We start from the raw sequence: 18902 nt of genomic DNA on the forward strand, positions 1-18902 counted from the left end.
CTGGACGGCAAAGCGCTACCTTATACTCATGGGGCAAACCTTCCGGCAGCTAGGAATTTGAGCCGCCCTGCGAGAGGATACGATAATTTGAATACAACACTCAGGGGTGCAATTTATGGGACGTGTATCGAGTTCGGGTGTTACAGCAGAGAGTAAGAGAGAGAGAGAGAGAGAGAGAGAGAGAAGGGTTCGCACATCTGGTCCCCGGAACTTCTCGGAGGGAACGATTTTCAGACGGTCCGCGAACCGCGAGCCGTTTATCGAACCTCCCTGCGCGCTCCAACAACTTTGGTGATAAGATTCTCACGCCGATGACTGCGGGCCGGGGAAATCAGGGGTCGTGACCGGGTTGTGCCAACTTTCGTTTCCCGTTTCCCGTTTCCCCACCCCCGGCAGCTCAACAACTCCGGCTCGAATTCCGGTAGGTGTTCGACTCCAGGATATCATCGATTCCAATTCGGAAGTGCCTGCCGGCTGACTCCCCCTCCCGAAATATGAGAAACGGTACGAATTTATCTCGTCGATTGTTTGTCTCTTTCTAACCCCTCCCACCATGTTTTTTTATACATCATATTTGCTTCCGGAAAATGGGAGGAGGAAAGCTTTACCCGACGACTTAACGAGTCACTCGATATATAATTTATATTGGTATGCGTGTATACAAATGTATGGATAAAGTTTGCTTTTGTAGGAACAAGAACGATATTTCGGAATTGAATGAGAAAAATTACCTATTTTCTGAAACATTTATTGTAAGTAACAGTGAAATAAAAATTTCAGTTTTGTATTTAACTTATTTCGAATGAAAAGTAATATTGTTTCGGTTTTTTGTTAGCTGAATAAATTTGAAATCATTATAGATTTTCTTCAATATTGAAACAGCACTCTCCTGGTACCAAAAATCAAACTCATTCGAAAAATAGTAATTTTTATTTGTTTTATATACATTAACATGCAATCATCACCCGCACAAATTCCAGGCATATAATCTCAGTAGATCAGTGCAGGCGAAATTATTAAATCTTTATCATTTCTTCCAAGGCTGCAAAACCAAACTTTGAGGGGGGGGGGGTGGATGGATATATATTTTTCCATTATTTTGATGCATGACAATTGAAAAAAAAAAAAAAATAATACCGCAAACAAGGCACAGAAATAATATTTTTTTGAAGATCTGATTTTTTGAAGTGAAGATCGTTGAATTTATTATCTGGATTTTTAAAGCGTCGAAAATTGTTGGTTATATCGGAAAAATTGCAAGGAGAATAAAATTGAGGAATCGAGTAGCAATCTTGGAATTGGACAGAGGCAGCTGCAAGGAACTTCGATAGGAAGTAAAATGTGACATTTACGAAGCCGTGGCTATATTTTCTATATGTATAGTCGGAAGAGTCTTACAAGCTGGCAACGTCAGCAACTTTCCCGGTTCGCACAGAGAGCGGTGAAATAATCTCTCTTCCTTGCGAGGAGAATTTTGCAAGCGGTGAAACGCGGCCGGTTTGCCGCAGGGGGAATCGGGAATAATAAGAAAGAGAAGGAGAAATATCGAGAGATAGAGAAAGGATGGAAAACATTTCGCTCGTTTCCAATTTTGTCGCAATCTTGTGCCTACATATACAAGGCGACCAAGTTTCGGGTTACACTCGCTTCTTACAACGGTTCTTCTTCTTCTTCTTCTTCTTCTTCTTCTTCTTTTTCGCTCCTGTTCCAGATCCAGGCAATCGAACTCCAGCTGCAGTATTACTGAAACTGGAGGATATTCTCGCTACCGCGAAAGTTCTTGCAAATCGTGCGGGAAGTGACAACTCTGACCAAAAGTTCTTCTTCGTCTTGCATTATGTACCAAAGTCTCTCTCTCTCTCTCTCTCTCTCTTGCCGGGTTCTTAGGCAGATAGGATGGATGTCGAACTTTTCCGGTAAGTTAACGCGAACCATCCAAAGTCTCTCACCGAATAAAACTCGATACTTTGACTGTATCTGCATGTGCAGAACATTTGGCTACCCACGTCGGTGGTACACGGTCAACTCGAAACTTCAAAGTTTGGCAACAACCTGAAAATTCCGCCATTCGAACCTTCGTCGCAAGCAAAGGATAAGTAAATGAACAAAACTCGATTTTTTAAAAATTTTTTTTTTGACCTTTGTTGGTTTTTGTTCCGACTTTATTGCCTGTAAACATATTTTCTGGCAAGTACACATTCCATGTCACGAAAAGTCAAAAAATTCTGAATTGCAGTAATAATATCATTAACCCTTTGAGTCATAGTGTTTAAGTATTTTTACCACTTATTTTGTATCCATTTTTTTTTTTGTATACTTAGAGAACTTCGAAAACATATTTCCTTACGGTTTTTAGCTATGTCTAATAGTGTGTTAATAGGTTTTCAATGCTCGAGAGTAATTGTTGCGATACAATGTAAATTATTATTATTAGAAACAAATTGTGGAAATTGAAAATTACACCCTTACACGTGTACACGCTTTACATAAATTACAAGTTTTTGGGGTTGTCGATTATGAATCTCAAATAGGATTTAAAAAATTCAAGATGGCGGATCCAATATGGTGGACAAAAATTTCAAATTCGATCGATTCCGGAGAAAAAAACCTCTGTCTAGGATTTCTTGGCACCGCTAGTTACGAATCTGAAATCAGATTTTGAACATTCAATATGGCAAACCTAATCAGCGACCCCGAAAACCCCTTCACAGAATTTTTTGACCGCAAGTATTTGTTCAAATTTGAAATTATCTTCCACCATACTGTATCCGCCATCTTGAATTTTTGAAATTTCATTTCAGATTCGTAATCAGTGACTCCAAAAACTCCTGCATAGAGTTTCTTGATCAAATTCGATGAAATTTGAAAATTTCGTCCGGCATCTTGAATTTTTGACATTTGATTTTTGTTTCGTAATCAACCACCCAAAAAACCATGCGATATCATCTTTTTGTAAAATTTGACTCGGCGCAATAACGCACGACTCAGAGGCTTAAGGGGGGAAAAAAAGCTCGTCACGTCCAGTTTTTAATTCCCGTCGATTTATTCTCCGGACTCTTTGGTCCGAGTGTCCGGCTGATCCCAGTGCGGCGGAAAACAGGCGGACATCTAGGGAATGGAGTGCGGTAGACGAGAATCGGCGGTGTTGGCTGGTTTGGCCGCAGGTCACGTAGTTTCCTGGTTTAATTAAGCGGGCGGCGGCTAAGAGAAGAAGAAAGCTGCACGAACCCGTCTGTGCCGAATTCTGCTACGAAGATACGTGCGCTTCCCCTACATAGTCACGTGTGTATATATGTATACGTATATTTATTTATATATATATATATATATACACACATACATGGACGTCTAGGGTATCTGGATTCTAAACAGACGCGAACAAGTTGCACAAGTGCAGAGAAATTGCATCCATGGAGCTGGGTGGCATCAAGTCGTGCGAGCACGTTTCCTTCGCCACCGCAAAACGCATCCGGTCTACAGAGCCATCGTCTGTAATATTAGATTCGAGAGAAGCATACGGCATTATTCAATTGGCACGGTCTGAAAGATCGGCATGAAAATCGGATGAAAATTCGCCTCCATTGCGGATCATTCCCGAAGTTGAGTACGAAAAGTTTGAAATTTATTTTTTAAAGATCGCAATCTTTACCGCAGAAATCTAACGATTCTACGATAAAGAAGATCACTGCTTATTGTGCGAAATCGGATGAAACGGAGATTCGAAGAATCCGATTAAAATCGATCGAGGTGTGAATTCCGAATGAAAATAATATCACCGTTGTTGTGATAACATGAATTTGGTCAAGAAACGAGAGAGAAAGAGAGAGAGAGGAAAAAACAAAAATATGTTTCACCTTCATTAAATTTTCTGGGTTACATTTTTAATGCGGTAAATAACGCAAAATTTTTTCATACCCCGGATATGATTTCAATTACTTTGCGGGATGAAAATTTCTATGAATAAACACAACGCTGGGGGTTTCGTCGAATTTAAACGAATACACGGTACGATATAATAATAATAATAATAATAATAATAATAATAATAATAATAATAATAATAATAATAATAATAATAATAATAATAGTATGTAAACCGGCGGGATTCAGCGTTGCCTTACCTGTTAAAAAATTAAATAATTTCAATTAAACATACGATCTCGTTATCAATTACATACATCGTATTCTTTTTTCTTTTTCTTTTTTTTGTTTTTTTGTTTTTTTTAATTCTTCTCTCCCTTTTTTTTCTCGTCGGGGTAAAGATCCTTTTTAAACGCGGGACTGGCGCCCCGAATTAGCCCCATTCTCAACCCTTTCTCGCTCCTACTCTGTCATCGTTTAATCCGAAATTACCTGCAGCTTCTACTCCTTCCTCCGAATTGAATTACCCTTTTGCGCTCTCTCTCCCGGCTCCGGCCCCAGGCAAGCTGGTCCAAAATCCCCGGCTTCACCTGCGCAAATTCCTCGCAAATTCCGCCAGACAATTTCCAGCTGTTTTATTTCGGGTCAGACTGAAATTTGGTATTTTTTGTAATTTCTTTTCTTGTTTTTTTTTTTTTTTTTTTCGCTCAGAGTTACTCGATGTATCTACTAATTGAAAAAAATCGTGGAAAAGTATTAATTTCAACAACGCCTGATTTCTTTGACGATTCACGGTTTTTTTGGTGTTAAATTAAACCACCATCGAGTGGTACGAAGAATGGTAATTGAAATTAATACCGATCGATAAAATGAATTTAAACGGTATGTTTTTTTTTAAGGCGTGGCAAAGTGGAACATTTTTTTTCTTCTCAGCCTGGTTTAAAATTTTGGAAGAGTTATAACTCTTATCAACGGTTTATGTTATTATATTTCACGGTATAATTTGACGAAATAATTGACACGCGTGTCGCTGCATACAAAATGTGAAACTGTAACGATATAATTAAACGTGTGGCGTGCACGTAATTGCGAATGTCGAGAGTTTCTATAACGCTTTATGGAAATAATTTGTGCGAGTGTGAAAGGTTTTTCACGTTGTACAAAATTCTCGCATCTTTATAAAGTTGATTACACATCCAATGGTAATATATTCACAGTTATTCACTTATAAATTTTTTCCTGAAAGTATAAATCAAACCGGGTGAAATTTTGCCAACAGTAATTTCTTTAGACCCGTGTATTAGATTATAGATTTAGATTTTTAGGGTGACGTTTTTGGTCTGTTTCAAAATAATTGACGATATTTCAATAATTTAAAACTATTTTACCCGAACTTATTGACTTTTTTTCAAAGACTACGTATCGAGGTTCCAAAAATACGTTTCAAATTTTTTTTCTTCCCCAGACAGGATTTAGAAAGGTTTCGTAGAATTTGAAAGAAATTTCAAGTGATCTGAAAATATATCGTTGAATACTTTTAAATGAGGCTGAAACGATATTTGCGAGAATTGATTATTTCGCAACACTAGGATTGTCTGAAATTCGATAAACCCTAAAGAAAGAGAGAGAGAAAAAAAAAAGTCAAAACTCAACTCCGTTAAGGTTGTTGTAAAATTAAAGATACCGATTTTTTATCCTCAACGTTACTAACTTCAATTCCGGTGACAATTTCACGCGTGATTTTTATTCCGGAAAAGTTGGTTAAAAAGTAAAACGGATGATTAAATTTTCTAAAAACACTACTTCTCTTTTAATTCTTTCCACGGGCACTCCGGAGACTTTTTTAGTATTTTAGAGAATATCGTGAGAACGAAACGACGGACACGTGCCTGAAGGTTGATCCCCGGTCCAGAAAACCGTCTCGCAATCAGTCCGCCGTAGCCAAACGTCAGAAAAACGAAGGCCGAAGAACTTGGAGCTCTCACCGTGGTGGCAGGCGTACCGGTGAAGAGAACGGAAATACATTTTAATTAAAAAACTACGTGACTCGGAGGAAAACCCGAGTTTCTGCTTTGGCTGCAGGATTCTCTTTTTCCCTCTCCCCCCCTCTCTCTCTCTCTCTTTCCCTCTTTCTGCTTTTTCCGACCCTCTTTCATCGGGTCTCGCTTCCTCTTCACTCGCGTTATCTCTCTACCGGATATGAATCTCGAGCTCTCAATCAACAGAAATGTTGCAGTCTTGCTTTTCCGTTGCTGCGTTGCTGAACTGCAATTTCATCTCAACGATTTTTCCTCTTGCTATCGTTTTTCTTATTTCAATTCTTCCTGTTTTCATCTTTCTTCGTAAAAATTTCTTCCGTGATATTGTAACGGAATTCCAATTGGATTAGAAAGAATCAAATTACGCGACACCTTACCGAGCATCTTGATTCTTGAATCTTTTATCACTCAATTCCTGACGCAAAAACAATATCGGAAACAATTTCGCATATCCGCTAATCGGCCCGTGAAATATTTTTTACGGCAACCATTGAAATCAGTGGTATTAGGCGAAATCTTTTCGTATACGAGATTGAAGAGTAATGACAGCGTGATAATACATTGAAAATCGATCCTTGTTTTTCAACTTTCGAATGACCGAAGTAGTCGAATTTGCAAGATACGTGAATACATTAACTTCACTAGATTGATACTTTTTACTGAATTTTATACCACCATCGAATTGTAAAATAAATATTTACGTTCAAAAAGAGTGCTTTACAAACTTCAGTCTCGCTTTGAAATCACATTCGAAATATCGTGAAACATTTAAAACAGCTTTCATTTCCTTCGAATGCCCGAAAAAATCATTACGAAAGTCATAAAAATCTCTCGAAATCTCTGTAATCCGGAAATCTTGAGGTCTACCGGCAGTTAAAATTGATTAACGGTTAACTTCTGGTTGCGGGACGAAACGTTGAAAGAAGATGAAGCATAATTTGTAACTTACGTTTCGCCCTTTCTCTTGGAAAATAAAAATACTTGGAAAAAAGAATTGGGAAATGTGCAGCGAGAAGTTTCGTAGGAAAATCAAGGGGCGTTACATTATATCGGTGTTCCAGCTTTATAAAGTGGAAAGGAAGATCGAAAGCCGTTCCTCCAGCAACCCTCTTTTACACGTGACTGCAAGCAGCAGCGCTTCTCTCCAGCTTCGACTGGCTGCCTTAACATCGTTCTCCAACTCTTTTTACTTCACCCCATTTCTGTACGTACTTCGTCTCTAGTCGATATTTTATTGGCTTCCAGCTGTCCTGCCGTCCGACAATTTCTCCACCATCCTGCCACTGTGCGCAGTTATCAACCTCCGGCTGAGCCACCTTGTCAAATTTTTACGTTCAGTCAGTTTTGCAGAAAAATTTTCAAATCCTAAGCTCTACGCGTCGCCATAAATTTTCGACTTTTCTTCCCACGGCTCCTACAATATTCCAGTCCTTGTTACCCACGCATGTTAGGAATAGCGCAATATTCGCTTCTTCCAAATTCAAATCGCGCATTCGACCTCGCGAATAAACTGACGTACGATTCTGCGGCCTGTTTCAATGGGGAAAATCAGTTTTTCGCCCGAACATTCCGTGGGCTCATGAGACCGAAATCCAGCCCTGCGACGGGATCGCCAGGATCTAAAAAAAAAAACACCCCAACCGAGACGGAGACCCTAACGAGCCATGATATTACGTCGGCGAGATTTCGTCTCGGCGTTGACTTAGAACCGACGAATTCCTGCATCCCTTGCAAAACGACTCCGCTTATATGTATACGTATGCGTGTGCGTTTACGTATGTCGTTGATATAGACGTAGGAATTTCGTGCAATTTGTTACCAACGTTGGGGAAAAAAGCAATATGTTGTATGGGGCTTGGGAAAATTAACAGCCTTCGTAAACTTTATGGGAAATTTTGATACCGTTTTTATTGCGTTATTCGATGTTTTCTCGAACTGTATTGTTTCAAATCTTAAAAATCTAATTACTGGAACCGATCAATTTGTAAGAGATTGGCGAAAAATTAAAACTCTTGAAAAATCACATGATTGTTTTTCCGTGATAAGGAACATCGGTTGTTATGATTCAACGCTGATTGAATTTTATGCCAATTCAACGGTTTGTCGTTTTCATCGGTATTGTATAAAGAGTGGAAAATTTTCGATCAGCACCGAGAACAGTTGGGTTTAATACATTTTCAAACCACTGCTGCCAATTTTAAAGCCTTGATAATTTTTTAAGGTATTGAGCTTTCGAAACTACCCCTATGCATTGAATTTTGTAAATCTAATGGCCATTTTGAGATATCCGTATGTCAACCAATGAATTCCAAGTCTTTTTATTATACGCTTATTACAAAATTTCTCAATCTATAAAAAAAAATACATTTTTTCTTTCACATGCTTACTTATAACCGTTATAAACAAACTTGGATTCACACAAATTCCCAATCATTCCAAAGTTTAAGCATTTTTTCACCTAATGATGCAAAAAAAAACAAACAAAAAAAAAATCAGGATCTCGGATGGAATATGATAAAAAAATAAAAAGAAGAAGGCTGCCACCACATTGGCTTCCGTGACTGAAAGTTCTAAACCTAAATTTATTTTTAATTAAAATAGTGGTTGCGTAGTTTCGAAATTACCTTGAGAGGAAAATCCTCTGTTGTGAAAAGTTTATCCTCGTTCTCTGAATTCTCGCAATGAACAAGAAAAAAAAACACAAAAATTCCTATAACGCGAATGCATATGGATATGACTGACGACGATGAAGCAATGACGCTCCTGGTTCTCCGCGAAAGGAGTGAAGGAACACCGAGAGAAGATTGAACCGAATGAACATAACGGAGTGCACTCACCTCTGTGCGGAGGCAGAGGGTGAAGAGGTGAGCCCAGCAGGACGGGCATGCAGGCGGCAGCGAATATAGCCACGGTCTGAATCAGGTGCATCAACCGTCCCCGAGTGATCGGTGAACGCGTTCTCCCGCAGGACATCCTCTTTCCAGGCCTGCAGGAGCCTGCCTGCAGGTGCGTAGCACCGACGCTATCTGCTGCCTCCTTCTTCGTCCGCAGCTCCTTTGCAGCTCCTGCTCCTATTATCCTCCAGGCGCATCACTGCTGGTTCTTAACTTCTCCCAAACCGTCAGTATCTTGCCAGCTGCCGCAGGGTTTGTCCAATTTTTTTTTTTTTTTTTTTTTTTGTTTTTTTCACCCTTGCGATTGAGAGAAACGAAATTTTATTCTAGGGATATCGGGAGTTTCCGCTCTCTGGATCAATCAGCACCGATCTCAATCGATTTTTATTATTTTAGTCAACGTACTTATGTACTTTTGATCGATTATACAAACTTTAGATCCGCTATTTTGCAATGTTACAATTTTCTAAGGGAATTATTCCACTTTTCTGGGGATTTAACAACTTCGGTTGTTTCGATTCTCGTTAAATTAGGTTTATTTCTAGGGACATGAAAGGTTTCGGTTATTTAGATCAATCCGCGTGGATTTTCACCACTCCGCGTCACCGTGTGGATATTATATGATTGATCGATCCAAACTTTGGATTCACTATTTATCACTGTTACAATTTACTGGGGAATTTTTCCACTTTTCTGGGGATTTGACTTCAGTTGTTTCGGCTTTTGCACGGCTCAACATACATGTATATGTATCTATAGGTATGTACACAGTGAAAATAGTTTGTTTCGATTCAAGTTTCTCGGATTAGTTTTCCGCTAGGACGACTATCTCTGCAGCAAAGCTTGTTTCTCGTTCTTGTAATTTTTTCCCCTTTTTCTTGAGCGTTGAACTTCGTCGTCGGTTTTCGTCGTGTTTCTTTTTGCTCCTCTGTATCGTTCTTCCTTGCCTGTGCAGCTTCTTTCTTTTATTTATAATTACCTGCGTTATTGCAGTTTCAACGATTAAATACCACCCGTGAGTTTTAAAATCCCGGGTACTAAAACACACTCGACAGCACTGAACACACACGTACACACATTTACACGATGAATTTGCATTTACAGTTATGATTTAGATGTATATATATATATACATATATCATATATTATATATATACACACACGCGCTCGTGTCGTTTGGTATTTCACAATTTTGCATCACCCAGGCAATGGCTGCAACAAGAGGATGAAATTAAACACTCTGCACAAGCTAACCGAGCACCAAAAATCCTCGAAAATAAAAAAAACAAGTCCGCTTCAAGGCGCGACGTGCGATTCAGGACTGGTTTGGAAGATAACCAGCGGGACGAGTTCCTCGGTCCGTGACGATCACGCGAGGGAAAATAAACGATATTATCACCTATGAAGGACGCTGAAAACGTGGACACGTCGAAGCGGTGAAATCGCAAATTCTGGGTCCGCATGCAGAAACGAGCACATGGCGCCGGAGTCTCCAGGCTGCACTAACGGTCTCAAAAAGTCCTCGGATTCAGCTCCGCAGCCTTTGTTCGCGAGCGAAATGATCCGAACGGTGAACCATTCTATGATTCATTCACGCGAGGTGGATACACATCGCTCGGTTCTCCTTAGATCTGGCACCGCTGTCTCGGGGCCTTACATTCTCCTTCAGACCGCTGCGTAAGCGTCGTTGGGACCAATTTACCTGCGGCTCAAAGAGCGCGCGCTGTACGTGTGTTTTCAGCCTCAGTTTTCGGCCCAGGAATCGTTAACGCGTCTTTTCTTCACTTCAGCGATCGTGTACGCGGTCGTTTATCGCTGCGTGAGATTTGAAATTTTGAAAATGGAACGAGTTTTCCCGCGCTTTTCAACGGTCGCGATTTGAAAACCGGTAACGGGCTCCTTCTGCTGTTTAGAAGGACGTATGTCACCGCAACGGCATACGGCTACATACTGGCGACACACTTTTTTCGAATCCGAAACGATATCGAACGCCTCGCTTACACCTTCACCGCTTTTATCTCACCTGGTGGAACGTGCGAGGGTCGCGCTCCGCGGCAGACTGAAAGGCCGTTTGCCCGGTCCCCTCCACGCATCCGTTTCATTCCACTTCCCTTCACCCCTCGGATCCTCCCTACCTACGCTCCTTCCTTTTCCGTGCTACTCGGCGCTACGCGAACCGACGCAGCTCGACGCCTTCTATTCAGGACGGTTCTACCCCTCGACGACGACGCCGGGCCGTCGCGACGCCTCGACGACACGCGACCGCCGCGTTTACTCCTCGAATTACACGTGTGGTGGACGATGAGGAGAATCCTGATCTGCACTCGGTGGATCAAAGTTTTCCGCTCTCATTTTCACGGTGATAAACTTTTCGAACGAGACCAAAGACACCTTGTGATAGAATTTAAAAAAAAAAAAAAAACTAGCTCGAATAGAAACTTTTTTCATTACAATGAGAAATTCGGAAGATACAAATGTCGTAGAACTTTACGATATTAATCACTTAATCGGTTTTAAACGATTCGTTCCAACTATATTAAGATCTTACAACTCCACTCGAACATGTGAAATTCTTATGAAAATCCTCCTCTTTTTGTAAATACTTTCACATACCTTCCTAATAAAATTAGAATGTATAGAGTAAAAAATTTTCCAATCGAAATTTTTCTGGCCATTTAATGCAGCGGATTTTATGCAATACCTTCCGAAAACCGAATCAATTTGCTTTACAATAGTATAAAATTGTTATTGATTGCAGAAAATCTGAAACTGCTTCGTTCCAGGCAATGTGTATCACCGAATCACGAAAAAGATGCATTCCTGATGTTTTCGTCCCGCGAAAAAAGAAAATTCCGATCCACCTTCAGATCACGTTTTCAATTTCGGCGGAGTATGCGAAGGTATGCAGAGTTTTAATTTTGTGCTCATTCTGAATTCCGTACTACTAACGACTTTACCGCGGACTTTTGCTGGAATTTGTACCGAGAAGGCATGTCCTTCGAAACTTCACGAGCTCTTGAATTTTCTTTGGGTGACGATCACTTCAGCGCATATCCAGCCAAGTTTTGAATTATACACAATGAAATCGAGGTGATTTGACGTGAAAAATGAAAAAAATCACACCGTACGAAGGCTTCGATCGATTCTATTCTCCGTATTTTCCCGTTCGCACCCGCCACTCTAGCAAACGGTGGTGGAAATCGCTTTGATATGCTTCACGCAGAGTGCACCACCGGGGGCTTCGCCGGAACTGTGAGAATCAGCGATAATCTTGTATTCATGAGAGAAGAGCCCCTAACCCGAGTTAGACGGCAATGAATGAAATCCCATGTGGTTCCTTGTTGCCCGTCATACGTGGTTTGCATTATTATGTATTAATGCGTGCAGCGGCAGCGCCTCGGTTTTGTAACTTCAAGTCACACCAATATCCGGCTGGATTGTGCCTTAAAACACCGTTCGAAAGTTACTGCAGTAATTCTTCAAAACGACACTTCTTTTTCAAATAAAATAAATAAATAAATAAACAATTGAAGAAACTCAAATTTTTGCAAATTACGTGACTTTACTTCTCCATCGACTCTTCTACCATGTGTCACAAAACAATAATTGTTGCTGAACCGTCCAACAGACCGTTTTTCACATGCCCTGTTCCGTAGGGTAAATCATATCTCGAGTTTCTATGTGTGTATATACCTGTGTACAGATTATACGCGCGTCAACTAGTAGAGAAATGAATATTCAAGCTTCCTCGAGTAATACGAACGCCGGTATTTAGCCTAATTGCATTCACAATGGTCGCTATTTCGCAACATAGAATTACTCCGAGTTTAATGTGCACCGTTCAGCGCGACGCCCTCCGAGCTTTTACAACAATGGGTAGCAGTTTACGGTTGGCGTCTTGACTTATAATCATTCTCATACTCCTTATCCGCCCAACGCCGCCTCCTCGTTCCACCCTAACGTAACAATAATCTCCGACAAGACTTACTCTGATTATCCACTTTAATTATTATCTCCGTTCAACTCGCTGCCGGGAGTGCCAAAAAGCTCGCTTCGGCTGCCAAAAAACATTCCTCGAGTTACAAACTTTGCCTTTCTCGAGCTCAAGGCGGATGATAATTACCCTACTCTATTTTTTTTTCTCCTATATACAACGAAAATTATCTGTAATTTGGTACCGCTCGTTAAATACCAGTTTACTCGAAGAAAACTTTTTCATTTCTAAATATCGCATTTATAGATAAAACGAAAATTTTTCGCCCTGTTTATCCGCAACATTACATACAACAGTGTAAAGCGGATAGGTTGTAGCAAGGCGTGTAAAATCAAATGTAAAATCTTTGTGGTAAAAAAGTATTTTGTAAAATGATTCTACAAATTCAAATAAATCCAGAAATTGATTTAAAATTGTTAAAAAAACGTCGTCGAAAAACTTGAGATGAGAATTCACCGTTTAACCAAAATCAAGATTTTATTGTTAGATTGATAAAGTTTCTCGTGCATTTGTAATTCAACCCGAGTTTTTCAAACCTCCAACAGCTTGATGAATTGTAGCGACTGCTCCGTTCTGCCCGAAACGCTTTATTATAACTTGTACTTACGCTCGTTGTCAGCGAGGGTTGCGCCCTCTTTTCGTGACTTGTTGGATGGAACAGCAAGGAGTCGGCAAGCATGACACATAAATTGAAGAGATGACACACGGTTTCGTATTAACGCATTTTAATAATTAAAAATCTAATCCGCTTAAATTGTCAGTCCTGTTACATTACACATCTGTACAGATTCACATACATTTGATAGCTAACGCTAAAAATGAGGGGTTCGATGCATAAAAATTTGTTGTTTTCAACTGTATGGAATCAATAGTCAGCGGCGTTGCTGGCCAGATAATCACGACGACCGATGTTCGACGCCTGCTTGTTCTGTATGGCTTCAAGTTTCGGACACTCGGTAATTCTGTGACCCAATCCACCACAGTAACTGCAGCCACGTTCGTCTGAATCGAAAGTAAAGAAAGTAGCGCTGTTTAAATTTGTAGCTATATATAAACACTATTCTGACATAGTATTATATTTGATATTCTTTTTAACGCACCGAACAACGAATGACTATGCGTACGAAAAACTCACCTCCGAGCTCCAAGTACTTCTCATTTTCGGAACAAAGCTCGAGCAAGAACGGCGGTACTTTCTGTTTCGCCTCCATCAGCAAATGTTTCAGATCGAGCAGGACGGATTCGTCGTTTGCCTTGTTTATGAACGTCGTCGCGATTCCCGTGCGTCCGGATCGACCAGTTCTTCCGATACGATGGACTGAAGTTAAAAAAATGCGAGATCAGAAAACTCCACTTAAATATCCAGATTTGTAATATTGGATTAAGCATTTTTTTACTCCGACTGCGAGAAACTTACCATAATTTTCGACGTCGTCGGGCATGTCGTAATTAATTACGTGCTGCACATCCGCGAAATCGAGACCCTTCGACGCTACGTCCGTAGCAACCAAAACGTCCTTTTGCCCGGCGCGGAATGCTTCTACCGACCGCGATCTCTCTTCCTGATCTGTGGAGGAATGGTGAAGTATTTATGGTACAGTGACTCTTCAGAATAAAAAATAAAAATAAAAATCGTGAACAACTAGTTTCAAAATCAAATATCGACATCCTCTCACCCTTTCCACCATGAATGGCGACGGCCTCGACACCTTTCAGAAGCAGATATTCGTGAATCGCATCGACGTCTTGTTTCTTTTCGGCGAAAATTAATACCGGCGGTGTTGTTTTCTGTAGGCATTCGAGTAGGTAAACAATCTTTGCCTCCTGCTTCACATACTCAACTTCTTGAATAACGTTCATCGAAGCTGCGCCGGCTCTTCCTACGTTTATCGTCACCGGTTTTACCAGCGCGGAACGAGCGAAGTTTTGAATCTTCTTAGGCATAGTAGCCGAAAATAGTAGGGTCTGTCTCTGGCCCTAGAGCAGAAAAAAAAATGAGTGAATTACTGCAGGGAGTTATAAAACTTGTGGTCATTTTGGTTCTGCGTACCCTGAAGAAAGAGAATATTGTTCGCACGTCTTCCTCAAAGCCCATATCTATCATTCGGTCAGCCTCGTCCATGCAAAGGTATCGACAAACGTTCAGTTTGACCATCTTTTTGTCCAACATGTCCATCAGTCTGCCCGGTGTCGCTACCATTATGTGCACACCCCTGTTGAATTTTAAATTCTGATGACCGTGTTTTTCGAAATTTAATACGGTAACAATGTTCATCGGTATATTTGTCCTTACCTATTTATCACTTCCAGCGATTCGGATACGGGAACTCCGCCAATCGCGAGACAGCTACGAATTTCTGGGCAATTAGCATGTCGTAAAGTCTTTGTGTAATGTTGAATAATGTCGTAAGTCTGTTTGGCCAATTCTCTTGACGGACAAATAATTAATCCTAAAAACACGAGAATGTAGGCTTTAGAAAATCAATTACAAATTAAGATATACACCTTATTTCACGTTAAAATTTACCATATGGTCCCTCGTTGCGCATGAAAGGCATCGCAGTCTCCTGTTCCAGGCAAAACATAATCAATGGAAGAACAAAAACGAGAGTTTTCCCACTTCCAGTGAACGCAATGCCGATCATATCACGACCAGATAATCTGTAAGAAATGAATCGTCATAACCAAATTCATTCAATCTTGATGATACAATTTTGCGTGTTTTGTCTTTAACAGAGTTTGATAAACTCTCACTAACACAGTAGGTATCCCCTGTACTTGAATGGGCGTAGGTTTGCTGATGCCTTTGGCTTCAAGACCGTTCAGAATTCCCCTGTGAAATTTCATTTCCTTGAAGCTCTTTAGCGGCGGTGGTACGTCTTCACCCTCGACGAGGATCCTCAGTTTTCTTCTGACTCTCTCGTGGCGAGTTTCATCAAAACCGAGAACTGTCCTTGGAAGACGCCAACTCGTCTTGATCGGATCGTCGTATTGAATTCCCTTGGCTAACTCAGCAACACCCATCAAAGCCTTGTTCTCAGCCACACTCTCCAAGATTTTTTCCTCCTCCTTCAGCTGCCTCTCCATGGCGCTTTCCTTTTTTGCTAAAATCAAATCCAAAATGTGGGTACGCACAAATTTGTAATATCGTAATTTTTCTGGATCAGAATCAATGCAATTTACCCTCTGCCAATTTCTTGAGCTCCGTATGCTGATCAAGTAAAGATATGTTGAACTTTCTGCCCCAGACTTGCCCGTCGTCGTCTTCCCCGTCATCTTTTTCATTCTCACTGCTACTTTTTCCAGCTAAACCGTTTGATCCTTCCTCCTTAAGTTGGCCGAGCCTACCAAGTTTCATAAGCTGCTGCTTCTTGCGCTCCTTTACAGGAATATAAGGCTGGTAATCATCGTCCGATTCGGAATCGCTGTGTGCTTTGGCGCTTCTTCGGGATCTCTGTCATGTTACAATGAGTAAATGAATATCGAATAAACGTAAGTACACAAAAATGATACGAGTAACACAGTTTTAGATCACAGCACACCGTGGTACAGTTGCATGTAAACTAACAGGTGTACGTTTAGTCTCATTTGATACAACCTGTAAATATGGCTTATTAACAATGAAACAATCACCTTTGGAGGTGAACTTCGATCACTTCGTTCTCCCATCGCCCCCAGGGAATGAAAGTATTCACACTGTAGTTTGTTTATTTGATTCCACGTTTGAATTTAGATTATCACTACGGAGATAAAGTGCAAACGAAACTGAACGTCAGATGTGAGTTGTGACTGAAAAACATAACCAATAAAGAACATACGGTTATGAAACGCAGGGCGAAAGTACGTGACTGAATTACCGACGGAATGAACGTGACTCCGAACTGTCACTAACCAAAAATAAGTACCTCGGAAAAACTAAATAACCGAATTGCCGGATGATTTTCCGTTCTCACATTGAATAATTTATCAGTAGCAGAGTGATTTGAAGTGAAAATATTCATTAAGATGAATCATAATTTTCCGGGTGCAAATATTTTCCTAAATGTGAGTTTTATTTTCTTCCGGCAAATTGCAACGAGTGACGTTTCAGTCGGTCAAAAAGAAGTACGTACGGCAAAGTGACAGCTATTTATGGCGGCTGTGTTTACTCTCTATATGCTACAAACACCGCGGTATACATCAGCTGCACAGACAGCTGCTGCAAGATAAAATCGACGGGTTTGACAGGCTGGCTAGTTGGAGTGAAAAAAATTGATTCGCCACACTAAACCGCCATCCCGTGATCGATCGCGGACCCACAGGTCCTCACGAATATTTCGTGCATTTAGTGGAAATTATTTAACCTCTTAACGGCGGGGCTAGTCGATATATCATCCAGCAGTCAGGTTGGGAACTTCAAATCATTGAAATCATTGAAATCATACATAAATATCACGTTCTAACACAAAGTCGATTTTAACTGAAATTTTGCCCGTCCGTAAAAGGTTGATACATGTTCATCTGTCTGCGATATGAGAATGAGTAAACGGATCGTGACGGCGAAATCTTCCGCGAAGATAACATACACGCACATATCGCAGTTCGAGACTGTATACGAATAACTATTCGAAAAATCTGGCGCAAACTCGGCGTGTAAATAGAATTTTAACGGGCGATGCGAGGTGGGTGTAAAAAAAAATAAAAAATGCGTCATATGAGAAATAAATAAGGAAATCGATGTATATTATGTAAAGTACTTATCAACTAAAACTCTTTCTCCGTTTCCCTTTTGTTTTCGTTCTCTCGTTCGTCAATAACCGTTATTTATACTAACGCGATAAGATAACGAAAATAAAAAAACATCTATTGTACGGTTGAAAGTTTTTCACCGCAGGCAGCAAGCTCCATCTGTTGCTGCATAGCATGTAGTTTAAAAAGTCAAGACCTGCTGGTTGGTTGGTGATGCGCAGCTGGTGTTGCTGGCTGGCAGGCAGGCTGAGAACTGCAGCGTGTTTTGTAACCTCGATTAATAATCTGGAATTTTGTGTACATAAATACATGAATAAATAAATTAGCAGGCGACCTTTGACTGATCAAATTAATAAATAATCAAAATCGTTGTGAAATAAATCGAAGGGAAAGTGCTCAGCGTAACCGTGCCAATTATGACAACAGGGTTCATTAATTTAACAAAATTTGAGGAAAATATAATTCTCGATTAAACCGAAGTATCGTCGTGGGGAAAACTGTAGAAATTTTATTATCATACGGAAGAAAGTGAAACTAGATAGAATAAAAGAAAAAAAAAGACAAGAAAATTCGCTAATCTGGGAGAGACTGGAAGTATGGAGAGTTGATAATAAAAAAAAAAAGTAGCCTTACCCAAGGAAAGAGAAAGTGCAAAATAGTCGACCTTTCTGACGTCCTTAAAGATTTGGAAAATATGTTGACCACCATTAGAAATAAGGCGCTTAATTTCGCCGATGTCGTTATGAGGGTTCCGCCGCTTTTCATTATCGACGAACTGCTCAGGATCGGCCTTGGCTTGCCCGGCGAAAACATAGTCCTTGAAGACGTCAACAATGAATTCAAAGTCGTCAGCGTTCCTGATTCCATTGTTGGTTCGCTGGTTGGCATTACACCCGAGGTCGGTTTGCTCCACCAGCTAAACTTGAGTCAGCACATCTACCAGTCGTACTTACTCACGCTCTTTAAATTCATCTTGTGCTGTTTAGGTAAGGAGCCAAAGTAAAAAAACCTCATTATCGGTTACCCTTTTACAAACCTGCTATCAGTTATTTCCGTTCTATGCACAACCAACGATTAAAACTTGGCTCACTGCTGTAGTTTTTAAAAGCGGTAACTGAAACAGGTCAATGAATAAATTATGTGGGGCACTTGACTTTGCAAGTCACTTAGAAGGTATTTACTCGCTTAGAAAATTTATGAAGGAGAAGGTCAAATTAAAGGAAGTATTTTTATCAAAATGAGGCATAAAAGAAATGCAAACAGTAGCTATGCAAGTATCAATAACCGTTTCAGTTTTGTTGTACATCACGTTAAATCACTGGATGATTTCAACTACCTTATGTATAGTTATAGAGAGATTCGTGGAAAGATCGCTTCGCTGCTTCG

The 18902-nt window shown here is 40.3% G+C and overlaps 3 protein-coding genes across 8 annotated transcripts in view; 1 reads left to right on the forward strand and 2 right to left on the reverse strand.

Annotated features, from left to right (window-relative positions):
• The window catches only part of LOC107225787 (disintegrin and metalloproteinase domain-containing protein 10), a 91477-nt gene extending 80637 nt beyond the window's left edge, over window positions 1–10840 (reverse strand). For all 3 annotated transcript variants that reach the window (XM_046734431.1, XM_046734430.1, XM_046734432.1), the window contains exon 1: window positions 8738–10840. In XM_046734431.1, coding sequence (XP_046590387.1) covers window positions 8738–8873 — 136 coding nt within the window. In that variant the 5' untranslated portion in view covers window positions 8874–10840. The remainder of the gene's footprint in view (window positions 1–8737) is intronic.
• The window catches only part of LOC107218764 (protein TRC8 homolog), an 82764-nt gene that overhangs the window by 60205 nt on the left and 3657 nt on the right, over window positions 1–18902 (forward strand). The window contains exon 1 of one of the 3 annotated variants that reach the window (XM_015656765.2): window positions 18211–18502. The exons of the other annotated variants lie outside the window; for them this stretch is intronic. Within the exon in view, the coding sequence (XP_015512251.1) occupies window positions 18211–18502 (292 nt within the window). Of the gene's footprint in view, window positions 1–18210; window positions 18503–18902 lie in introns of those variants that run through there. 3 annotated transcript variants of the gene reach the window in all.
• On the reverse strand, window positions 13497–17654 carry LOC107218776 (ATP-dependent RNA helicase abstrakt). Of its 2 annotated transcripts, none has more exons than XM_046734441.1 (10): window positions 17529–17654; window positions 15972–16242; window positions 15547–15892; window positions 15316–15449; window positions 15082–15238; window positions 14839–15001; window positions 14465–14765; window positions 14206–14355; window positions 13924–14106; window positions 13497–13790 (listed from the first exon to the last, which is right to left on the reverse strand). In XM_046734441.1, the coding sequence occupies exons 2-10, from the start codon at window positions 16144–16146 to the stop codon at window positions 13654–13656; spliced, it is 1746 nt and encodes a 581-aa protein (XP_046590397.1). In that variant the 5' UTR covers window positions 16147–16242; window positions 17529–17654; the 3' UTR covers window positions 13497–13653. The 2 variants fall into 2 exon arrangements, with proteins under 2 accessions (XP_046590397.1, XP_015512267.1); XM_015656781.2 differs by lacking the exon at window positions 17529–17654 and adding an exon at window positions 16422–16793.

This window comes from Neodiprion lecontei, chromosome 3, assembly GCF_021901455.1.
Source record: "Neodiprion lecontei isolate iyNeoLeco1 chromosome 3, iyNeoLeco1.1, whole genome shotgun sequence".
Classification (NCBI taxonomy): Eukaryota; Metazoa; Arthropoda; class Insecta; order Hymenoptera; family Diprionidae; genus Neodiprion; species Neodiprion lecontei.

What these genes read in the sequence shown, in the direction of transcription:
- LOC107218776 (XM_015656781.2), bottom strand. Translation starts at nt 16,457, where the DNA reads ATGGGAGAACGAAGTGATCGAAGTTCACCTCCAAAG. An exon ending in CGACGACGTCGAAAATTATG is followed by an intron (nt 14,107 to 14,205) that starts GTAAGTTTCTCG and finishes TTTTAACTTCAG; the next exon opens with TCCATCGTATCGGAAGAACT. An exon ending in GAAGTACTTGGAGCTCGGAG is followed by an intron (nt 13,791 to 13,923) that starts GTGAGTTTTTCG and finishes CTTTCGATTCAG; the next exon opens with ACGAACGTGGCTGCAGTTAC.